Raw genomic sequence first — 23,920 nt, forward strand, 5'->3', positions numbered from 1 at the left:
CAACACTTACCGAGAAATTAAAATCTTGCATTTTTAGTTACAAAAGTCGCCTTTAGATAACAGCACTTACTGGGAAAAGTAAATTTGCTATGTTACAAGATGAACCACTAGATGTCTCTGCTTTACTGACAATTCCTACAACTAACTGTATTGTCAAATTTTCTTGGCTGAAAACTTCAAAAAATAAGTGTATAATTCTGTGTGTTTTGCCAAAGGTTATAACAATAAACCATTTTTCTCATATAACTTTAATTAAAATATTTGTTAAAAAAATCATAAATAGATCGTAAACAATAAATCCAGCTAACAGAAATGTAAAATAAGTTCCAAGATTTAAAAAATAAAATAAATAATAAATAAAATACACATCTAATAAAGCATATAACTGAAATTGTAGATGGACAACCCCGCATCGCACTTTACTGGTGCACATCAGAATTTTTAAATTATTAAAGTTAATTCCTTTTTCTTCATCAGTATTGTTTTTCTTCTTTGTGTTTACAAATAATAGTAATTAAGTTTTGTTAAGAAAAAAATTATTTAAATTTTTGTTTTCATTTTTATTTACATATATCCTTTGAAATTTGTTTAAGTCTAAAGTTTGAATTGTTTTGCTGATTTCTTCAGTAAATAAGAGCGAAAAAAGGTGAATAACTCATAAATTATTTTATTATGATCTGTATTTGTAAAGTTTAACATATTTTATTTTGTTGTATATAAATATAAATAAATTCCCTAATTAATCTAATTGACTTAAAGTATATGTATTTACATCACCCACACTAGAAACTAAGTATAACATTATTACAACACAAAATTAGATTTTCAAACATAAGATATAAAAATTACTCCATTTACTTATTAAACAATTTTTTATCTAGAGAGTCAAATGACAACTTATTATAAGAATTTAAAGTTTATTAGAGTTAAATTTCCCTTTACTGTTCGATACATTCAAAATCATCAACTATAATCCAGATCAAGAAAATATTTAAGTTGACAAGTGAAATTTTAACGAACTAACCAATTCAAGGACACTTAGTATGTTCAAATAAATTACGTCTCTTTTGTTGAGTTGTGTTATGTTGAATATGTAACGACAGGATATATCTAAGCCGATTGAAATTTTTATCAAAGAGTAATTTCAGCATACAGACAAATATAATATCAGCTATAACCCCCTCAAATGATTTCTGAAATTTAATATTGATATTATATTTGAATCCGCAAAGCGTGCACTATCTTTTAGAGTATTAGATCTCTAGTCACTTTTACTGAAATTCTGTTTTGAATGAACCACCTCAAACCTGTTATATAATTACTACATATCAAAATCTCCTTAACAAATACTAACTGTTTAAAAAGTATAAGGGTTTATAAACGAAAAAAAGTTACACAAATCAGCAAGTACCCAACATTCATTTATACTTCAGCTCGTAATTTCAGCCAAATAGAAATAGTGGTAAGAGCATGTGTTTGATTGAAATTTTATAGCAATAATCAAAACATTAAACATTTTTAAAAATGCGTACACCAACGTTCATAATAAATTTTTCATAAACATTCTTTATTTGATTAGATATATATATATGCACTAACTACAAACTAATTAAAAATATTTTTAAATTAATTTATCCCTAGGTCGATTACTCTGAATGTTATATGTATGCAATATATGATGTTTCTGGAAAAATGGTTAATACTAAATAAGTTATCTTTGAATAAAGGGAAAACCACAACAAAGGTTTTTAATCTAATTCAAGAACAAAATGACCCACCTGTCAAGTTTTTAGGCATTACTATAGATTCAAATCGCTCCTGGAAAGGTAACATGCAGGTGCTGAGTGGTAAGCTGGCACGATTGATTTACCTATTTAAAAAGCCAAGAGATGTGGTATCTCTGAAGGTTCTGAAAACAGCGTATTTCGGATTGTAACAGTCCAAGCTGAGTTATGCTCTGCTAATATGGGGAGCAGCCTCAAATGCAAAAATCATATTTAAAATGTAGAAAAAGGCCTTAAGGATCATGTTTCATAGTAGAAAAATGGACAGCTGTAAACCATTATTTAGGGAGAATAGAATATTAACTTTATCGTCGTTATTTATTTATGCTAATATAATGCATACAAAAAACATCGAGAAAAATGTTTTAAGAAGTGAATGAACATTCCTACAATTTAAGAAGCAAAAATGACTTACATTTGCCTAGTAGGAGATTGTGTAGGTCCGACAAGGCGCCGGGCATGGTGGCAGCCAGGATGTTCAACAAAATTCCACAATTAATGAGAAATACAGAAAAGAAGGCATTTCAGAAAATTATTAAAGACTTTTTATTGAATAATACATTTTATAAAAATAGAGGACTTCTTGAACAGTAGATGGAATGTTACTCACTTCAAAGTTGAGTGAACTGACATTGTTTGACGAATCAGTCCAAAGTTTATTATAATTATTATGGCGAGCCTAGTGTATGTGAAACATATGTACAGGCAAAATATAATATATTCTATTCTAAAAAATAGATAAAGATATGCATATTTTTAGGGTAAGCAATTATTATACACTTTACTAATTATTTGGTTATAAAACATCTTTACAAGACACGGTAAAAAGGACGAAGTTAATTAAAATACTGCACTTTAGATGTTCATTTTTGGTGTATAAACATACTAAGTTTTGGCCAAATGTTTACTATGCTACCATTGATATGAAGGCACCTCATAGATTTTCTTTATAATATTAGGCTGCTATCCAGGTTTCTAGGTTGGACTTTTAATAAATATTTTTTCAAAATCGAATTTTAAAACAATTTGTAAAATTTATGTTTCAGATGCAACAGGAACTTCTTCCATTTGCTCTTAACTAAAATAATAACTATTCATTATTTAAAGTTAAGCGGATTTTTAATTAATTACTTTTTCATTCAATGCACGATTTAATTTCAGTTGTTTCAATTTTAGCAATGGTTTTACAAGCAATATTTGATTGATTTATTTTTAATATCATTATCATTTAGATTTCTCTTTCTGTTTATGTACATATTTCATACCTTTTATTGAACAAATGTTTATTTATAAATTGTTCGTTAAATAAATAAGGAAAACATATTAAAAAATACTGATTTCATCATCAAGTTAAAATTGAATAAAATTTCGCTATTTACAAATTTTTTGTTGTTGCATTTTATGTTTGGTTAAATATAAATATATATGTGAGAACAATCAATTTAATACAATAAAATTGCACATTATCGAAGTGTTGCGTAAAAATAAGCATAAATATAAAAGGAGTAAATCAAAGAATGATACAGAAATAAATATAATTAATTTTTTCAATTTCTATTGAATACGTATTTAAACTCCTTAATAAAAACTTACAGATTAAAAAGTTAAGTATAAGGGTTGATGAAAAACAAAAGGTCTTTAATAAATAAGCTATAAAGAACATTTCATAATTCAAAAAAAAAAAATTCAAATCTAGAAAACAATCATATAAAAGTCTTATACTTATTTGCCACGAACGTAGACACAATTAGTTAATTATACAATTGACATCGAATGTCAATATTTGTGGAATTAAATCAAATTGGATCTTAGGAGTTTTCTTAATTTGTTTTCAGATATGATTTTTATGTTACATTCCCGAAAACGTTTTTTGCTATTTTTTTTTTATTTTTTGTCTATTTAACAGGAGAATTTAGAAGATATTTATAACTACATTTCACACGAATAGTCCGTCATACTGGGGGTAAAAGTAGTGGGATATGGAAAACTGAGTGAGGACCATAAATCACATTAAAATCTGTTTCTTCTGTCGTGCAATATTACTTTTGTGGAATATTAGTTGTGAAGTTGGGTAATAATTTTTAATATCCTTAAATTTCACAATTATATTATTATAGGCGGTTCTGTTGTATATGTGAGCCCCAAATGTAATGGCCTATGCCAAATATAGGAGATTATTCGAATAACGTTTGATTTTGGGTTTGAATAAGTTTTATTCTCTTCAAAAAACCTAACAGAAATAATCCGTAGAATTTAGTAGCCAAATGACAAGATTTCCCGCTCTACTATTGAAACAATTCTATTTAACGCGCAAGCGCGTGCCAATTGATTATGCCAGGGGCGCAACAGGGTGTACTAAGAGGGGAGTGATCCAGTGTAGGATACGGGACGGTGTCAGGCTGAGTGTAACGTAGAAGGGCATATTAGGACCTAAGAGTGTAAGAAACGTAGTACTCCATAAAATCTGTTTCTTTTCCTTTATATTATTTTAGAAAAATAAATTAGAGGTATGGGCAGTCCATCGTCAAAACTGAAAAAATACCTTCAACAAGGTGATGAATATGGAGCTATGGAGGTAAAAAATTGTTTAGTAATTGATTACTTTTAATTTAAAAATTGTTTTTAAAATTGTAATAATGTTAGAAATGTTAGTAAGAAGTTATCAACAGGTATAGCAAAATGAATTCTAGGATATCGTGCAGAGTGAATCAGGCCCGGGCAGGTCCTCAGTTCGTCAGGTAACACCCACTTGGTCCAGCAGCTTCCAGCTGCAAGGCACAACTTCGTACGATAATTCCCTCCTTTTTAGAACATTTAAAATCTCTAAATATCCCCAAAATTAAAAGTTATATTCGAAGTAACAAACTCTTTTGCGCTAAATTTGAGAGGAGGGGTAAAAGTGAAGCTTAATTTGGTTTCACCTGCTTTTAAATGAATTTAATAAATGTATTAAACTAATTATTATGTATGTAAGTATTTTTATTACAAAAGCAAACATTGCTTCAAAGACTTGTTTCATGGCATAGTTGAAAAAAAAGAAGTTATAGGGCAAGCAGTTTGCCTATCTCTATCTATTTAAATACAACCTTTTCTTAAAAAATGATTAAATAGAATGATATTGCTCTTACAAAATACGAAACAGATCAAAAGTTAAATAATAAACTCCAAGCAATAACATTTTTTTGTTTTTTAAATTCCATATTAAATATATATAAGACAAAAAACTGTTATGATACTCTCCCTATTTTCCAATTATTCCAATTATTTACTTCAATTAAAAATGACAAATTTGCATTAAACTTATTGTCTCTCTCAAATAAATACGGTGAAGGTTCAAGGGTGTAAAAAGTGGATTGAACACTAATTTAACAGCGTCCTCTGGATTCTTGATATTACAGATTCTCAACGTCAGATATTGCTTAGATTTCTGGTATCCACGAAAAATAATTTTTCTGGAAAAAAAAAGTATATGAATAAAAATCAAATTAAGGGATTGAAAATAAGATGGACAAGAAGGAAAAGGAAAAACAAATTAATTCAACTTTCGAGAAAAAGTCAAAAAACGGCTAGAATCTGCCCGGTAAAGTTGTCTTTCCACTTAACCGCTCTACACAGATTATAAAAGATTGCTCAACGAATGGATCGTATAAGTTTTAAACTGCAATATATGAGGCAAAAAGGATTGTTTCTTTATACTTGTCAATAATATTCTGAAATTCTTTCGAATCCTTGGCTACACCGGTCCTGACAATTAATTTAGGACATGCATGCTTCAGGAGCCCTGTGATTCGGAAAAATTCTAACATTTTTATAATCACTTTAATATTTTTAAATCTATTTTGAAACAATAGGCAAATATTTGTTACCATAAAAAGTAGTACTAAAGTAGTTCAAATATTTGAGAATTCTCCTTCATTAAACAGAATGAATCGAAATCTGTGAAAAACTAAGATGGTAGTAGCTTCATGGATTAAGTGCTGAAGTTTGAAAAGGCTTGATAAACAGAGCGAAGAGTGAAACTCTTTATTTTGGAAATAATCATGGCTGTGAGATCTAGTTATCTATAAAAAAAAAACAAAAAGAATGGTAAATATATGCGAAAAGAAAGGGCACAAAAGCTTCCCATTGTGTAGAGTGGATCATGGAGAACAAAATGGAATGCTAAACTCTGACAAATGTACGATGAACCGTATCTGGAATTTGTATTAAAGAAAACCCAGTTTTGATAGCCAGGACGTTTGTAACTGATGCCTGAAAACAGGATTCTAAAAGGTTCTTGGAGTAAACGGGAATGAATCCGCATAAAAAGATGCCAACCATCAGGTTGGGAGACGAGTATAAAGTATTGTGATATTAGCCTTAACCCTTAAGTGATACTTCAGTAATCTGAGGCTGAGAACATTCAGAAACATTAATAACATTTTAAGGAAATGAGTCAAAATTTGAGAATAATTGCAGTAAAACAGGTTATTGTTAGTTATAAAGTCTAAAAGTAGTAGCTACAATGAATAACATTTATTATTCTTTAGATTAAATAAATTAAAAAACAAAAAAACAAATGTTTTGTACATATCAAATAATATATGAAACAAAAATAAGGAAATAAAGTGATGAAATCCTAGAAATTCACTATAATCAGTTTCATGGCTTCATTCATTCATTTATATACTTCTTCCAAATTAGAAAATAAGATGGTGAAGAAAAGGAACGGGTACTACATAAAATTAAGTAGAAAGAGATTATTAAATTTTACGAACATAACCAAGAAGAACTTATCACCTTGAATGCACAGTAAACATAAATTAACAATCTGGGGACCTTTATTTTTGTTAAATCAATATATTATTTTCAATAAATTTTAAATTAATTATATTACCAATAAAGTTTTAGATACGTAAACCAAAGTAAACAAGTGTAAAGTTTTAGCTTTGTATCTGTTTACTTATTTAACACTAGTGCCTGCTCTGAGCGGCCTTTCAGCATTATCCTTTAAAGATTAACAGAATTAGAAATTTTCGTCTACACGTAGGTGCACCGCAGTTTTGATAATTAACAATGATAATTCAAATAACTTTAAATTTAATATTTATCGCTTTACTTAACGGATTCATACTATCCTTACATACCTAAGTTATATTAACTTAGTAAGATGAAAAGTTGTCTTCAAAATTGCTAGAAACATTTTACACAAAATTTATAAAAAAAATTTAGCAGTAAATTTAGTTAAAATTAAGAAGATTACATTAAATTGGAACATGGGACGGATCCTTTCGCCAGGCACTGCAGCCAAAAAAAGTTTATTTTGCGCCAGTACAGGGCTGACAAGAGAAACTTCTCTTCTTAACTAATACTCGGTTTCCTGGTGTACATTTGCATTTTATCTCGTAAGGATCTTTACTTAACAGAGGCCACTTAGCAAAGTAGCGGTTTCAACGAACCCAAACAGATATAAAAGGCCGTTTTATTTTATTTCTGTCATAGTATGCACACGGTCTGAATGTAAAGCTTTTGGGACACTTGTCGAGCAGATTACTGCGTCGTTAATTATCTTACAAAAACCACAGAATTAATTCGGTACTCGTCCTGGCCCGTGGCAAGAGACGGATCAAATACCAGTGAATTGTGACTTGACCAGCAATGGCTAGTCCTAACTACCAACTCTGCAGCTCCTTCAAAGGAGCCATTGGTAGAGAGGTTGTCGTAACAGTTGCTTGGTCTTCGCCACTAGATCATAGTTACTGGAATGACCAACGACGCTAAGTAGACCCTAAATCACAATCTAGGGAGCAGGCTAGAAACTATGATGTGATGGCTAGACCAAAGGATAAATATTACATTTAGAGCGTGTAAAGTTGGTTTTGTGCTACCTACTGGGTTTGACGAACCATCAGACACATTCCATACTTAAACTCATCACATTTACAAACCATTTTGCAGACGTTTACTTTCCTTGCCAAACGCTACAAAAGCATCTTTATAAAGGCAGACGATTTGCCTTTATGAAGTCCTTTCCTTGCCAATCGACAAAACTACAATTAAAATATGTTGAACCTGAATTCTTTAATCATATTTAAAAAGTTTGCAATTAAGTTATTTTTGAATGGAATAAAAGTGAGGTTAATAAATACTTTTCAGATATATCAAAGTTCGCCAGATTTACGTCGAAACTTTGATCCAAATTTGAGTTATGGCGAAAGTCATGGTCACAATACAGCTTTACATTACGCTGCCAAACATGGAATGAAACATCTTTTACGGTGAGTTATCTGTATTGATTTCATACTGATCAAAGTTATCATGAATACTGATTTGTTGTTTAAATGGTTTTATTTTTTAATGGTAATAAACTAAAGTTCTTTTCCGAAGTGATTTCTAATTCGTCAGGACTTAAATTGTAAGTTGTTTTTCGGCAATGGCCTGCACCATACTGTTAGTGTACTATTAACTATTGTTCTATGTTTCGTGTGAAGACTTTTCTTCACTTTTCTATTTGTTCCTCAGTTGTTTTGATGCGTTTAAAGGAAAATCAAGATTCCAAGTTGAATAATATTAATTACATGCCACAAAAGTGGCATCACCTACCCAGAAGAAGTAAAATTATAGTCTACTCTGTTTTTTTCCCATCGTTTTCAAGTCTCATGAGAACTTCGAGATCTCAAGCCCACTTTTCTCATAATCTTTGTTAAGATCACGACGGTGCCAGCTTCCTTGAAGACAATGCTCAAAAACTTAGAAAGATTTGTCACACCTTTCGACAAAGAAAAACAATAGAAATTTTACCTAGCTCATCCTCTCGACTCATGTCCAACAGGACGTAAATGACAAATGATGGTTCGGCGTTTAAAGCGTTCATCAAGCCTGGAAATAAAAGGAGTGTGCTGTCTCCTTCAGCAAAGATGAGATGAGTACCATAAGAGATAGATCACTTCCATAAACGCCCTTCATATTAGAGAATATTTTGTTGAACCTGGCGACATAAGCATAGTTAAATCTCCTTTAATAGTAATTTTTCTTTAATAAAAAATATTTATTGCTTACGATAATGTCAGAAATATTACCTACGTGAACATAAAATAAAAAAAGTAGAAATAAAAAACAAAATTGCTCTTGGCCTTGTATTTTAACGGCGTTTAAAGTTCTTCAGCAATCCATTTACCATCAACTTCATTGCCACAGGTATTACATATCCTTAAAAGCAAGTTCCGTTCTGCAGCTCTTGGTGAGACTTCGTATCTCGCCATCCAACCAAAATGTCGTTAGCTTACAACCCAAATTAACTTTTTAATCTTATTTCCCTGTAATACTTGCTTTGACGTTTGTACATGAATAATTTATTTATATTATCAGCCCTGTAAAAAATTAATAAATCATATTTATCAATCATTCAGCAACCACCGACAGAAAGAAATTCGTTTATTGCATACATGGTTTGGAATAAGCGTTCTCTTAAATAATACCTTAATATTAACAAATTAAGCTCATCTTTCCGATCTGAGAAAACACAATTAGATCCTCTTCTAGAACTTTTTCAAGAATGCCGCAAAATCTAAGTATTGATTTAAATACATACTATTTTCTTAACCCTTACCGGTCAAAAAGTTGAATTTATTGATGATCAGGTTGTTCTCTTATGATTCATTATATTTTCTAGGATGTTCCTTACGGAGTTAGGTGGAAATCCAAATAAACGTAACGCCCTTGATGAAACGTCGTTACATTGCGCTTGCACATTAGGACCACAAAGGAGATACGCTTCTCAGCACGATAGGAAAAGCAGTTGTGTATCTTTCATATTACAATGGAAAGGACCATTACTACAGACAGGTTTAAATGAAACTGTCGAATTTAATGCTCAAGATAGTGTCAGTATTTCAGTAAATTTACGAATATATTAGTTTCATTAGTAAACCTCTTAGATTTTTAACTATTTTTTTTATTAGATGTGTACTAATTTAACTATAACTTAAACAAATCTTTTAAAACATGTAAATTTACAATTTGTTACCTATTTCCAATTTGTGAATATCCAGCTGACGGATTAAACCTAATATAGTAAGGAAATTTTCAGACTGGAAATACTTGTTTACATAGAGCGGCTGAACATGGACTTCTGAGGTGTGTGCAACTTTTATTAGCAATTGGTGCATCAGTATACCAAGAAAATAGAAATCAACAGACAGCGTGCGATGTGGCTACAGCATTTGGACATCATAATGTGGCCAGATTATTGGAATCCACAATGGTTTTTGTTAGTATATTAAGCTTTCCTGAATAACCAAAATAAGCAAAACATAAACAAAATAACAGTTTTTAATAAAAAATCAGCTTCTTTATCTCATGATTTTTTAAAATGTTCAAACATAGCCTATTGCAATTGTTTCTATTTCTGTCAACTGAACAACTGATACATATCCAACATCCCAGCTGATGTATATGCCACACTGATAATTATGAGCCCAAAAAACTCCAGCACATTCTGCTAAAACGATTGAGGTTGAATGTAGAATAGCAGATACATATGTAAAACATTTACCTAGCATGACCTTTCTCGACTAGGAAGGTTTAGTGAAGCCTTAGGCCAGTGGTTCCCAACCTTTTTTTCCCCCCGTGCCCCTAAAGAAATTTCACTCGAACCTCACACCCCATGAAACTTATGTGTATTTTGCTCAAGGTTAAATATAAGAGAGAAAAAAAAAAATCAAACCCATGGGAGTATATAACAAAATATACTCATAAAACGAAAACAAACGAGATCTTTTCTAACAAGCTCAATGAATATCTTAATCATGAAAAATAAAAATATTAAAAATATTTGAATAATAATAATATCCTATTATTTTCCTGGACTTCCAGGAACCCTAGGTTGGGAACCCCTGCCTTAGGCGTAGGCATTTGAAATGGACTTTACACGTCTTCTCTTACATTCAACTGCTACGTCAATAAAAGGGAGCGAAAAAGTTGCATCTTTTTAATTATTACGTAACAATTAACTACTTGGTGCGTGTAATAAGTAAGGATACTGATACAACTGTTTTTCATTTTTAACACTTCACAGTTACTACTTTTCACAACTTTTAAATTTTCTTCTGTCAATAAGTTTACCATGGGTTGGAACAAATGGTAAGAGCTAAGCCTAGAATAAGGTAGGTGCAAAAGTTCTTCTATTTTTACAGAAGTCTAACGGACTATGCCCTAAGTTATGAGCGTTATCTTGTAGAATCTTGTTTACAAATAACGAAAGCTGAGTAATGTTAGACTATTTTGTAGTAATAGGGTTTATTTAATTTACGTAAGTTTAGTTGAGAAGAATCGGACTCTTAGGAAGTTCGTAGGGTATGAGTTTTTGAAAAATGTTAGAGCTGGATAAAATCAATGATTTCATATTTCTTTAGAGTACCTGAACTGTCAGAACTCAATTTTCCTCAAGTTTAATGCGATTCTACCCCTCAACATTTGCTTCAAGTTTTGTCTGTAAAGACATTTCTTAGATCGTCACTATTCTTTAGGAGCGCCAGTGAGATAGATTTATTTCAGAGAAAAATTGTCAAGTATGTGCACTGTAGCTTAGGTAGTGCACTTGTACTTTCCTCAGAAAAATGCCAAACACCTGAAAACGATCCATGGAGATTAAATTGATACACGCAATCGAATGGGACAAAATTAGGATCAAGTTTTCTTGATAGTAAAAATATAGAACCTTTGTTTTATTTTGGAATTCATAACATTTTACGTTTAAATGCAATATCCAGAATTCAATGAGATTTTATCGTTGTTTCAGGCCGATGGTTCAGACACAGTAAATGAAGCCGATTTAGCTGATAGCAGCGGTGGTTCTGTTATAGGCAGTGACTTGGCCTATAGTGGACTCAGACCAGAGGACATTCAGGAGACAAAAGATCGACTATTAGTTGAAACAGCCGATATGCTCGATGTTTGCTTATTAAGTGCTCAAGCTCTTCTTAGAGATAATAGTAGATATTATTATTATTATTATTCATTACTCATTTAAATGTCAGATTTTATAGAACAAACATAAAATAAATAAACTTGTTTGTTTATATCTAAAGAAATCGAGTACAGTACCTAGAGAAGAATCAAAAGCTATTCAGTCGTTTTCATCTGAATAAAGAATTATTGATTATTTGCATCTAAAAATAACTCAGAACAAGAAATACATCAATAACGTTGACTTCATTCTTTATAAATACTCAAAAGACTTTCTACTTCTTTACGTGCATTAACTGGAATTATAATATAAACATCAAACACTTTAAACTCAAATACCATTCTGGTTCATTTTAATTGCTATTTTATTTACATATTACTTCTGGTCCTTACAGATTGGTGTCGTGAATCAGTATTAGAAAGATGGATAGCGGATCCTGTCCAATGCTGTTTGAGTGCCGGAGTACCTATTCCTATAAATGCAATGCATAGCGAAATTATATCAAGGACATCATCGCCGGAAATAATTGTCCAAGATAACAAGGAATTTTTTGTTAGTACACATTCGTCTCTAAGGAGACCCATTTTAATAGAAATAATATTCCTTAGGTTTCATAATATTCTTAATCACGGTTCACTTCTTTTCGAGGATTTCGCGACCTTCGGCCATAACCCATATCTTTGCTCGCTCTTGTCGATTTAAACAGATCCATCCGCCACATCTCCCTGACTTTCTCATCATCATTTTGTAAAATCAATGAGCTTGTTCAATTCCAGAGCATAGCTTCATTACATTATTATCTTGTGGCAAAATAATTTATACTGATAAGTCGCTTCTTTTCAAATGCTCTTCATCCTAAAATCTCATCTTTGTAATGACCATCATTTTATTTTTTCTAACTCAAGTCCCTATTTACTGTTTTTTGCTTCATCTGCTCTTGTATGACTTATAGTGTATCGTCAATATTTGCGAGAACATTGATTATTGGCAGAGAGAGAGGTTCTAAGTCCAAGATTCCTGGCTAGTAGTGTAGATTAAAGAGTTGGTTTGCTGTTTTTTATTCTGACGTAAGCAAGATGAAACGATATCCTTCAGCTTCTAGGCAACAGTTTTTCTTCAGAAAAACTACTTTTGTGTCTGGCGTCCTTAGAATTCTCTCTTTTTGTACAGCTCTTTTTAGCACAGAAAAAAGTCTTTAAATAAAAGAGGATAAGAAAAAGTTTTGTGAGGAGTATACTATATTCTGTATATAAACAGTTACCAGTGTAAACAGTAAACATAATCTTTGGATCTCAAATTCTATGTAATAAAATTGTATAATGTAAAATTTGATTTAATATTCATTGCTTTCAGTGTGAAATTTGCATGTGTGAAAGAACAGATGGAAGGTCATTAGATTGTGCTCATGAATTCTGTATTGACTGTTGGCAAACATATCTAACTACGAAGATCACTGAAGGACAAGTGTCAAGAATAGTGTGCCCTGGTCAAGACTGCCCGTTGCTTGTATCTCCAGATTTTGTACACGCCTTAGTTTCACCCCAGTATTCAACTAGTTACAGAATTTTCGATATTAAAGCGTTCGTTGAACAGAATCCAAGTATAAAATGGTGTCCACATGTCGGATGTGGTCGGGCAGTACGTTTGCCCACAGACAACGAAAAATTTCATGCAAATATTTCTCACGCAGTGGATTGTGGAGAAGGTCATTATTTTTGTTGGTAAGCATTTTACCTCCATATTTTTTTGTTAGTGATTAGAAATAGAAAATTTATCTTTAATCCTGAAGTAAAATGCGTATTTTTTAAAAAAATTATGTCTTATCTATCATTAAGCAAAATGAGAAAATCTAATTAGTCAATTCGGTTCATGTATTTTGGGCAATCTAATTAACTTACTCACAAGTTCAGGATGGCTTCTCCCATAACTCTGCTCTGTCTCTGGTTTAGGAGCTTTTCTACAGCTTCCAGAAAGAGAAACAATACGGCATGCACTTGTACTACACTTAGCTTATCCTGTAGTGTATTTTATTTTTATAATGTCTACATCTATTACTTCAATTAAAGTTGAAAATATTTCTCAAATTAGTAGAATTCTTGATTTCTTTTTGGCTCTGTTAGGGAATGTTTAGGACAAGCACACGCTCCATGTTCCTGTTCTGATTGGAGACGCTGGTTATACGAAATTTCCACAATAAGACCAGAAGAATTAGAATCCACAGGGCAGGAAAGTGCTGCCAATTCATTATGGCTGGTAACTTACTGTAAATTATGTCCAAACTGTTCCTCACCTATTCAAAAATCAGATGGTTGTAATCACATAAAGTGCCTCAAGGTTAGCAATTAAAATAATGTGCAATTTAAAATTATTACTTTTATGATTAATTAATGAGATTGTTATCTATTAAAATTGAATAAATTTTCATTTCTTTTTTTTTTTTTTTAATTATTTTAGTGTAAATTCGATTTCTGCTGGGTTTGTTTGGAATCCTGGAAGAAACATTCTTCAGCCACTGGCGGTTATTTCAGATGTAATAGGTTCGAAGCTGTAAATAAAGCAGATCAAATGCAATCCGCTCTTATTACAGAGGTGGGTAGTTTTATCAGGATTTGTTACCTAGACTAATCAATAAAATGAATTCTTAAAATTAAAAAATAAAGAAATGATTTCTATCAAAAGCCTGTTCAATTAAATGAATACTTCTTTTTTTAAAACGTAATTTATAAAAATGTTTGCTCAGGCTAAAATCCGAAAACAACAAAGTAGCGAATTAAGCAGGTTTATGCATTATTATACAAGATTTAGGAATCATGATATCAGCAGAAAACTGGAAGAACCGTTACTAATCAATATCAAACAAAAGATGGAACTCTTAGCCTCATCGCTTACTTCAAAAGAGAGTAAGTATATAATGCTTCTTAACCAGCAATATCATGTCGGTTTCAATTTTTCTGTTTTCAAAATGTGATTATTGGAATCTTTTCATATTTAATTCTGCTAGTGTCATGCACATTATTTTTAAATTATTCTTTAGAGTAGAGCATACTTTTACTCACATTTTTCCTTGTAAGCCTTAAGAAGGATTTTTCTTGAGAAAATATTTCAAATAAAGGTTGTAGATCTACTTGTTGTGCAATAACTTCCGAAGTTTGAAGAAAATTCAAAAAACTGAAGAAGTGTTTCAATAAATTGGCACTTTTGCTTGGCTGATTTTCTCCAAAAGCCTATTGGCCGCTTTCCATGGTGTTACCAAGTCTGTCGGATCTCAATATTTATTTTATATTGGATGTCCTGATCACACTAAGGGCTCTTTAGACAAAAATGATTTTCAAAGAAGAATTATGTTCTTCTTTTTGTTTTGGTTTGAAACAGATTTGCAATTTTCCTAGAATTGAACGTTTAGTGTATTATTTCATCAATTAGACTATTTAACTGTTTTAAATAGACTGATATATGAAAATAAAGTAGGTGAATAGAAATGAAAAATTTATAACCATGAAAACATAAGAATTTCAAAAAACTTATATTACCATTTACTATTTCTGTTACAAGCAGAAGATCCTAAATGCACAAAGTTTCTAGAAGAGAGTGTTAAAGAATTGCTCAAAGCAAGAAGAATTTTATGCGGCTCCTATGTATATGGTTATTATCTAGAAGATGATGGATATTGTAAGACTATATTTGAATTTATGCAAGTAAGTGCTAAATTTTCAGCTAGGTTATGATTGTAGGACTAGAAATTTTTCCAAATATCATTTGTATCATGAATCAATTACTTTTTATTATTATTATTATTAAAGAATGAATTAGAAGAAGCCACAGAAAAACTGTCAGAAATCTTAGCTCGGCAATATTTACGAACACCAAAACCAGCTATAGTTGAGGCAGCAAAACTTGCAAGAAGAAAGAGACATGAATTTTGTAGAGCAGTTTCAAGAGGATTTGTACCTCCTGAGTCTCCTCCACCGCCAGTTCCTCTTATAAAGGTAATAATCTGTTAACTTCAAAAATTTATTATGATGCGAAGTAGGCCAATATTTATGACGATTATATGGTGAGTTATTAGTTATTATCTTTTAACAAATCCATAGGAAAAATTAAGTATTTTAAGAACTGAATTTCTCTATACGAACTGCCTTTAGTTACTGAGATAATAATGGCGAGAATTCACTTTTTTCTATTATTCAACAATTTCATATTGCTACAGTATTTTAAGACCGTTCTTCACAAGATTAACTATTTTAACAGCATTCTATTAAATATAAGTGTACCAAGACTAAGAGGAATATTTGGATCAATAATCGAAAGTTCTTCGAGTTCTGATTCTGGTGGTTGATAACACTTTCGTGTGCTATTATAAATGCTAGCACTCAAATCCAACTAAAGCATGTTTTCCCTCCCAAGCTCGAATGGAATTACTTGAGTAACTAAATTTCCAAATATCTGGATTATTATGGACTTAAAAAAAACTTATAAATAAAAGAGCTTTCTCAGAGTTGTTATGGATGGCAAAAAGGAAGGAGGAAGTTAAAAGTTTCTATGAATTTAGTAAATAAAGAAAAGTAATAAAACAATAACAAATTCTTTACGTAACTCTTGATTAAAGTTGATTGGAAAAAAAATCTGCTCTTTACACTGGTGTCAATAATAATAAATAATATCTTTCAGGCAACCGACCGAGATAAAGTTAAAGTACCATCAATCTACGATTTCAATAATGTTGCAGAAGATGTAAGTGTTTTATAAGCCTTCCTATTACATAAAGTCTTAGATTAACAATTAGAAAAATTAATTTAAAATCATTTTTCTACAGTCGATCGGAGAATGTTCGAGAGAAGGATGTGGAAATCTAAGGATGCCAGTACCAAAACAAGGATACTGTAGTTCTGAATGTAGCAAAATTGATAAATTACCAGGTATTTATTTGTATTTTAATAAAAGCCAAGAAAAATAGCTTATTTCATTGATGAAAATGTGTATTTATTTGTTTATATGGTCGACAGTAGGATATAGCGTCAATGTTGATGAAAATGTGGAATTGGTTATAGCGCTGGAAATGTCTAGACTTCAGATGATTGAAGATACGATGAAAATGAAACTAAAAGAGAGAGATTTTCCGTAAGAATGGTTGTTTTTATTTGTTAAGATTAAGTTTGAAGTCCAATGTATATTTTTAATTTATTCTGGTTGCTATAAACTTGACTTATAATCACTTAGTGGCGGGGAACTGGTAAAGCTAAACAGAAACTGAGGTTTTGCTCGTCATTTGATCCTATTTCTACATTCCAAAAAATCACGTTAGTCTGTACCATGGAGAACGCTCGGGCAGAGGCGAGTGAAGGCTTCATTTCCAGTATTGAGAATCTTTTCGAGATAGAGAAGTAAGATTCTTCTTACGCCCTCAAAAATGCCTCTCCCTTGTACCTCCAAAAAAAAAGTTTTTTAATCATGAGAGCCATTTTTTTTAATAATTCCTCCCACAGTTTTAAACGAGATGCCGCAAAAAAAGCTCAGGGCAAAGGTTATCCCCATAGAGTCTCTCTTCTTAACCAGCTTATCTGTCACCAAGTTACCTTAAGTCCCAACAGACAGCTTACTCGTATTCCCACTTACTTGCGGTTTATATATGTTAACAGTCATCGGCACAGTATGTATTTTAATCTTTTGGGTGCCTGGCAGAGAAGATGGCAATACTTCTGCTTCTAGTTCCCTTACCTCTAAAATATTGACCAGATATTATTACAAGGTTGTTTTTTTTATGTATAGATTTTAATCCTAATTTTATTGAATTGCATTTAATTTTTTGTAAATTTAATAAACTTTTTTCAATGAATTGTTTATTTACTTTTAGAAAATTCGAATCAACAGAAGATAACGATAAAGGTGAGAATATTTGCTGCTTTAGCGGTATTTCTAAATGTAGTTATCCCTGAATTATTATGATATGGGTAAGGTGAATTAGTAGAAGTTAAATTAGATAACAAAATTAGGAATGTTGGTCACCAAGTAAAATATTTAGAAGCGTTAAAAACATTACTAGAATCCAAATTTGAAGTCACTTAAACAAAAATGTGAAAAAGTGGAATATTTTTCTTAATTTTCCTGCCAACTATTTCAACATTTTTCATTAAAAGTGGAATACTATCTACTAGTAGTATAAATCAGCACTTTTTTTTTTTTTAAAAAAAAAAACATTATTACCGATATAATAATTTTACGAGTTTTTGCGGACGCTTCTTCATTTTTTTGGATTTTCTTCAAACTTCGGAAGTTATTGCACAACAAGTAGATCTACAACATATTAGGAAACAAATTTCTGAATTGTGTCGAAGACGTAGAAAAAGTTTTGTATATGTAACGTACAAAGATAAATATTTATTTCGCTGTTTATTTTTTAGCGGGTTGTAATTAACCATTTAAATAAGTAAACTCTTCCAGTAAAGTTAAGTACTAGTATAAAATTATTTTTCAATTAGTAAAATAATGATATTTTTTCGCCAATTTTTTGTGTCTGTCTTTAACGTCCAACTGCCATATTAGGTGTTGTAGATGAGTAAACTCATTCTTTATTATTAACATTTTTTACAAAAAGAAAAGTAGCTACACGTGGGATCTCCTGCTTACTTGTGCGCTTATTGGCTAAGTTAATTTCTTCTTGTAATGTTCTCATTAGATTTTTATTTCCGAGCAATTAATAAATCGCCAAGATTTTAATCTGTTTACTTAATGATTAGTGTAACATTAGGAATTTACTTCATAACTTATTAGTAAACCAAAATTTATATTCTTAGAAATGTAGAAAATATGCTTATTAACGGTTCTTATTAATAGTACACATACACACAAATGTGTAGGTTCCGTAGTTACATATAGAGGTTATTAACACTATTACTTTGTAGGCCTCAATGAGAATATAAATGAATATGTTGGGAATCCCCTTTCACAAAATTCCATACTTTTGTAATTATATTTATTTATTTTTTAATTTCCTCGTAGATGATTCAGACACAGCTGAACTAGGATTGGCCATAGAAATGTCTTTAAAAGATTCTGACAAGGATACAACTGTAGAAAATTTTTTAAGAAGTTTAGAAGGAAAATCTTTAGAAATCAAGAGTGATGTACAACATTTGACCTGGGGCAGAACAATGAGAGATTTTTCTGGGTAATTTTTTTAAACATCTGTTTTTTAATTGTAATTTTCTAAGCATTTAAGATAAATCCTTATTGCAAATCTATTCCATACATTTCGAACTTAAAAACATACAAATCAAAATAATATATTTCAGACGACGTGCCGATGATGGTCGTTTCAGGATCAGCGAGGTACATCAAAATTGTGTATATCCAGATATTGATCCTGAAAACAGTCTTAGATTGAACCGTTCTCATTCAACTGGTGATCTGCGATATATATTTATTTAGATGATTTACGCTTCCAACATTCAGGTAAAATAAAATAACACTTTACTTCGTTTATGCACTTGTCATTAGATTTCTAATTTTGTGTCTTTCTTTCCTTCGCAGGTTCTCCCTTTACAAGAACTTGTTATCTATGTGAATCTCAATTCCTATCACTGCCACAATTAGTGTAAATAAATCATCAGCTATGTGATCGAACATGTTCATAACGTATTCTGTCACCAATGAGGTGCAACACTATTAGGGCTTTCATAAATGTATTAATTTAGTTTCTAAGTGGCTGTGAAATCAGCATATCCTATAATGAAGATGTCATCTAAGGACAGTGAGTACCTTTCCCATTATATATTATGGTACATTCCTTCTTTTTTTTAACCTATTTTAGCTGAATAGGGTTGCAGCAAATAACTCCTATTTCATATAAATTTAGAAATCTATCCTTTAAAATTCCACTTCTTCCATCTCGATTTTGAAACAGTTTGCTCTAAAAGACACAATTCTCTCTCTTGAGTTTCGCTAAAAATAAAACTTTCCTGGAGAAATGATTCAAAGATGGGCGTGAAGTTTAGGAGAAAAATCATTGGATTATTATCGTTGGAATCTTTTTCAATTTTTCTTTTATTAACTATTTTGATAAATCTATACCTTTTACGCGTTGATTTTATCAATCGGTTTTGGTTGGCACTTTCCATAACTCTTGCCAAGGAAAGTATCCCTACTACTATTGGAACTTTAAAGTACGTTTGCTAATCGCCTCTGTCCACGACACCTAATTGGAAGTTGTACGTAAAGCCTGCCTTATAAAATAGGCAGGCATTACTTTACTTTATTTCTCTTTACTATATGTTGGCTGGAAAACCCAACAGATTCTGTGCCCTAATTTCAAAGGCCTTCAATTTCTGTATGAGTGAGCGAACTTAACTATCTTCATAAACAGATTATTTCAGATGGAAGTGCTCACGCAACTTCAAATTAGAATCTTAATAAATTGGTAATATTAATCAATTGCTTACAATAAATTGAAGTTCTGTGACTGGAGTCGTTCTTAAGGTGTTCCTTGACATTTCTAAATGATCGAAATCCTCTTAGAAAATAAAAAGTAAAATCAAGGAAAGAGGCATCATAACTACAGCAAGAGTAGTCCGAGACAGAACCATAAGTGAATTCGAAATCTCTACACCAAACTATTAATATACGAGTATTTTTGGTGATGGATTAAAGTAAGAAACAGGACAGTGATACAATAAAAAAAGCGTGCAACTACGGTTAAATTCAACTATATTATCCAGCCATGCGGAACTAACCACATTTTTAATTAGAAAAGTAACTTTAATCGATTTATAGATTAAAGCTATGGCTGACAACAGTAACAGTTCGTGCTGGTATTGATATTGGTATTGTGAATGTTACTGAAGTATTATTTAAAAAAACATTAAAATGTTTATATTTCTCCGAAGCAGCATCTGAATTAGTTTAAACTCACTATAGATAAAAAGTTGTGTACATTGACTGAAGGTACAATGCACTTTTAGCCTTCTTATCACAATGGCAATAACCTTATAAGTAAAGTTGCAGGACGTCGACTTTTATTTGTTTAAAAACCAGTTTTATAATATATTTTGATTCTCAAGCAACTCAGTAATAAATTAAAATTGACTTTTCACTTTTGCCGAAGGTCTTTATGGCAAAAAGAATAACATGTTTTTAGCGAACTATTGAAACAATGGCATTTAATACTTACTGGTTGCCCTCAGAACTATTACCACATTCTTCCTCAACACATTATCATAACTAGCCTATAGAAAGGATGTACTATGAACTATTATGCGACACTCCATAGAAGATAGGAGAGCAATTGCCGTCAACAACAGGCCAACAGTCTACTGCAGACAATTACTGCATTTCAAATTGATACATAATTGTAGCATGACTCATAAGACTTTCACTTCTACAATTATAATATGATTCTTATTGCGAATGCATCTTTAAACGTGAAAAATTCACTGATTTATTAGTATTGGATATTCGAGATTTAAACTATAAATTTAGGCAGATAACAATAAATATTTCCTCATACCTCTTATACGAATATCGTCTATCTTCTTTTACGTTCCTATTATTTGGGACTCTTCCTCTTGTTAGATTTGCTGCGCGCTAAATGACCACACTAAATAATAATTTCTATTGTCACCATTAAAAAAAGTAATGAATACTTTAAAATTAAGAGGATTCTCCCTTCGTCATATGAGAGGGCAGAAGGATACCTACCTACCTACCCCATGGCGCTACGGCCCTACAAGGACCTGGGCCTCCTCCACTATTTTTTGCCATTCGGCTTTATTATAGGCGTACCTCCGCCATCTTCTAACACCCATCCCTCTCAAAACTTCCTCCACAAGAGGCCTCCCTTTGCTACGGCTTCCTCCTGGCTTTCCCTCCATAAGTTTCCTTGGAATCCTATATTTTAGGCATTCTTTCGACATGTCCAAGCCACCTTAGCTGGTTCTTTCTTACAAAAGATACCAAATCTGGCTTCCCGAAACTCTTCATTTTTTCTAATCCTCCAGCGCCCACTTTCGTAGATAGGCCTAAATATTCGTCGAAGTAGAGGGCAGAAGGATTTACACCAATAATTTGATTCAGAAATAAGGGGAAGCGATTGTAAACCAGAATTATACAACAGAGGGATCCCTAACAGACATCCCTAAGAAGTGGCTATTCCCTTCCTCTAAGTAAAAATGGTGACAAAGAAGAATTAGGATTTTCAAAGATAAAAGTCACAAGGAACATTATGAATTTATATTTAACAAAAGCTTCCCATAACACAGGAAATACCTCTTTTGAGTAACAAATTTGTTGAGATATTAAAAATCGATTTAAAAATAACCGTTTAGAAAACACTACAAATTGAAGATGAATTGCAGATAATTGTGGGGAAAGGCAGAGTTGGAGGTAAAGGAAAATTATTTTAAAAAATGGTGAAGTTATTGATACACTATATTATATAGTAATTATTATTCATTATTTTTTCTAATAACACCCTGTAGATAATTGCATTGCAATGATTCATTCATCAATAGAATGCAAGGATCTGCAATTGAGGAACAAAAATGTATTTGCACTTCCACATTAAAAAGTTAAAATTTATACTTTAAACTGGCTTGAGAGAAAAAAAGAGTTATTTGGTTGGCTAAAGTAATTGTATTAACCCCTAGCAGAGGTTGTGCTGTACTAATCGGGAACGTCCTAATATCTAGAGACCAATTATCGTTGCTAATGTTGGATTATCTATAGTTACGAGAAAGTTGTGTTACCTTTTCATTAAAGATTTTTTTGTTATAGGTGAATGTTTCTACGTATTTTAATTAATTGAATGTCTAAAAACGGCAATTTCCAATCCATAAAAGAAACTTGTTTAGTGGTTTATTGAACCGTAATGAAGTAGTAACACAATTTAAATAACAGGTCAAATTGTTGCAAAGGTGTCAGCCCCTAATCACATGTTATTTTTATAAATAGAGTAACAAGAGCAGATTACGGACTTTTTCTCCCTTAATAAAAAAAAAATTATTTACAAACTGTAATTATGTAATCCGTTTATTTAATTCTGATTCAATGCTAGATTGGAATCAGCAGGGTCTACATTCCCTCCCAAACTAAAAACCAACCTTTTGATGAATTCACATTTGAGTAATACTATTTTCATCAAACACTTAATTTTATTGATTCAATTAATCTCATTAATATTAGATATGTGATAGGACCATATATTACTCTAACGGTATTTTAAGGAGAAGTCTAATCACTAACCTTCACCTAAATGTCCCATTTTTCCATAAATACACTGGAAAAATAGTTAAATAATAGTTATACATTTTTAAAAATGTAACGAGGGTACAAAGTTTGAAGAAAATTGTGTGAACCATTTTTCGGAAATCGTTATGAAAGGGAGAAGTCCATCCTGAAAGAAGTTTGAAGCAGTTTGTTCGCTAAATTAATGGCGGGATACGTGAGAATTAGTTAACGTAATTTAAAGTTTAGACTTTCTGTTGATTTTGAGACACTTTATTCAAATACTTCCAAATCCATTATCCTAAAACCGACATTTTTGTCTGAAGAAGTCTTCTAACATAATATCTTTGAAAACTTAATATCGTAATTTTGTTTATCCCTTCTTACAATAGCATCAATAAAGTAGATATTTAAAGCATTTTGTGCAAGAACAAAAAGAGGAAGTTTTAATAATTCGAAGCATTTCTGGTATTGTACTGATTTTTTTGCCAACTAAAAATAATCTACTACACTTTTCCGTTTGTGACTGTACGAAGAAAAAAATTAAATTACAATTGATTTGTTACAGACAACCAGTACGAATTATCGTCCTTGATTTTTTTTACACTTTAATACGGAATTACATTATCTGAGGCAACTAGTAGCATTTATTAAGTTATGTATTTAAAAATAAGAACTTAGATTTTACTCTCTGTAATTATGTTTTGGTGAAAAGACTTTTCAGCAGAATTTATGTTTAGTTTTAAACTTCATTCTGTTTCAAAATGTATTTTTTTCCGACGTCGGCATTTTATTACAAATGAATAATCTCATTATTTATTATTAATAAATATCCTATAATTAAATTAAATAACGATGTTTACGTTTTTGTATTTATAAATGTGTTTTACCTGCTTGTTGATCTTTTCTTCTTTATGTTATGATATCTAGTTTGTTGGACGCAAGTTTGATAATTCATCTTTCCCAATTGATCAAA

At 31.2% G+C, this 23,920-nt stretch overlaps 1 protein-coding gene and 1 long non-coding RNA gene across 5 annotated transcripts; one reads left to right on the forward strand and one right to left on the reverse strand.

Annotated features, from left to right (window-relative positions):
* Positions 1 to 286: 286 nt before the first annotated feature.
* Positions 287 to 9,929, reverse strand: LOC141458459 (uncharacterized). 2 transcript variants are annotated; one of them, XR_012460981.1, is made up of 5 exons: positions 9,790 to 9,929; positions 8,847 to 9,133; positions 8,565 to 8,751; positions 2,200 to 5,236; positions 287 to 1,909 (listed from the first exon to the last, which is right to left on the reverse strand). It is a non-coding gene; the product is annotated as an uncharacterized lncRNA (long non-coding RNA). The 2 variants fall into 2 exon arrangements; XR_012460980.1 differs by having other exon boundaries at positions 287 to 1,684; positions 1,779 to 5,236.
* Positions 4,221 to 23,920, forward strand: LOC141458456 (ankyrin repeat and IBR domain-containing protein 1-like). 3 transcript variants are annotated; one of them, XM_074136439.1, is made up of 20 exons: positions 4,221 to 4,359; positions 7,920 to 8,041; positions 9,436 to 9,646; positions 9,853 to 10,032; positions 11,563 to 11,755; positions 12,125 to 12,282; positions 13,084 to 13,451; positions 13,851 to 14,064; positions 14,185 to 14,319; positions 14,471 to 14,630; positions 15,283 to 15,425; positions 15,531 to 15,716; positions 16,399 to 16,461; positions 16,544 to 16,646; positions 16,734 to 16,848; positions 17,582 to 17,613; positions 18,727 to 18,895; positions 19,020 to 19,179; positions 19,258 to 19,477; positions 23,875 to 23,920. In XM_074136439.1, the coding sequence occupies exons 1-18, from the start codon at positions 4,294 to 4,296 to the stop codon at positions 19,153 to 19,155; spliced, it is 2,754 nt and encodes a 917-aa protein (XP_073992540.1). In that variant the 5' UTR covers positions 4,221 to 4,293; the 3' UTR covers positions 19,156 to 19,179; positions 19,258 to 19,477; positions 23,875 to 23,920. The 3 variants fall into 3 exon arrangements, with proteins under 3 accessions (XP_073992540.1, XP_073992542.1, XP_073992541.1); XM_074136441.1 differs by having other exon boundaries at positions 16,737 to 16,848; XM_074136440.1 differs by having other exon boundaries at positions 15,286 to 15,425.

The sequence above is a fragment of the Rhodnius prolixus genome, unplaced genomic scaffold (genome assembly GCF_049639745.1).
Source record: "Rhodnius prolixus isolate KJV_2025 unplaced genomic scaffold, Rpr scaffold_5, whole genome shotgun sequence".
Lineage (NCBI taxonomy): Eukaryota > Metazoa > Arthropoda > Insecta > Hemiptera > Reduviidae > Rhodnius > Rhodnius prolixus.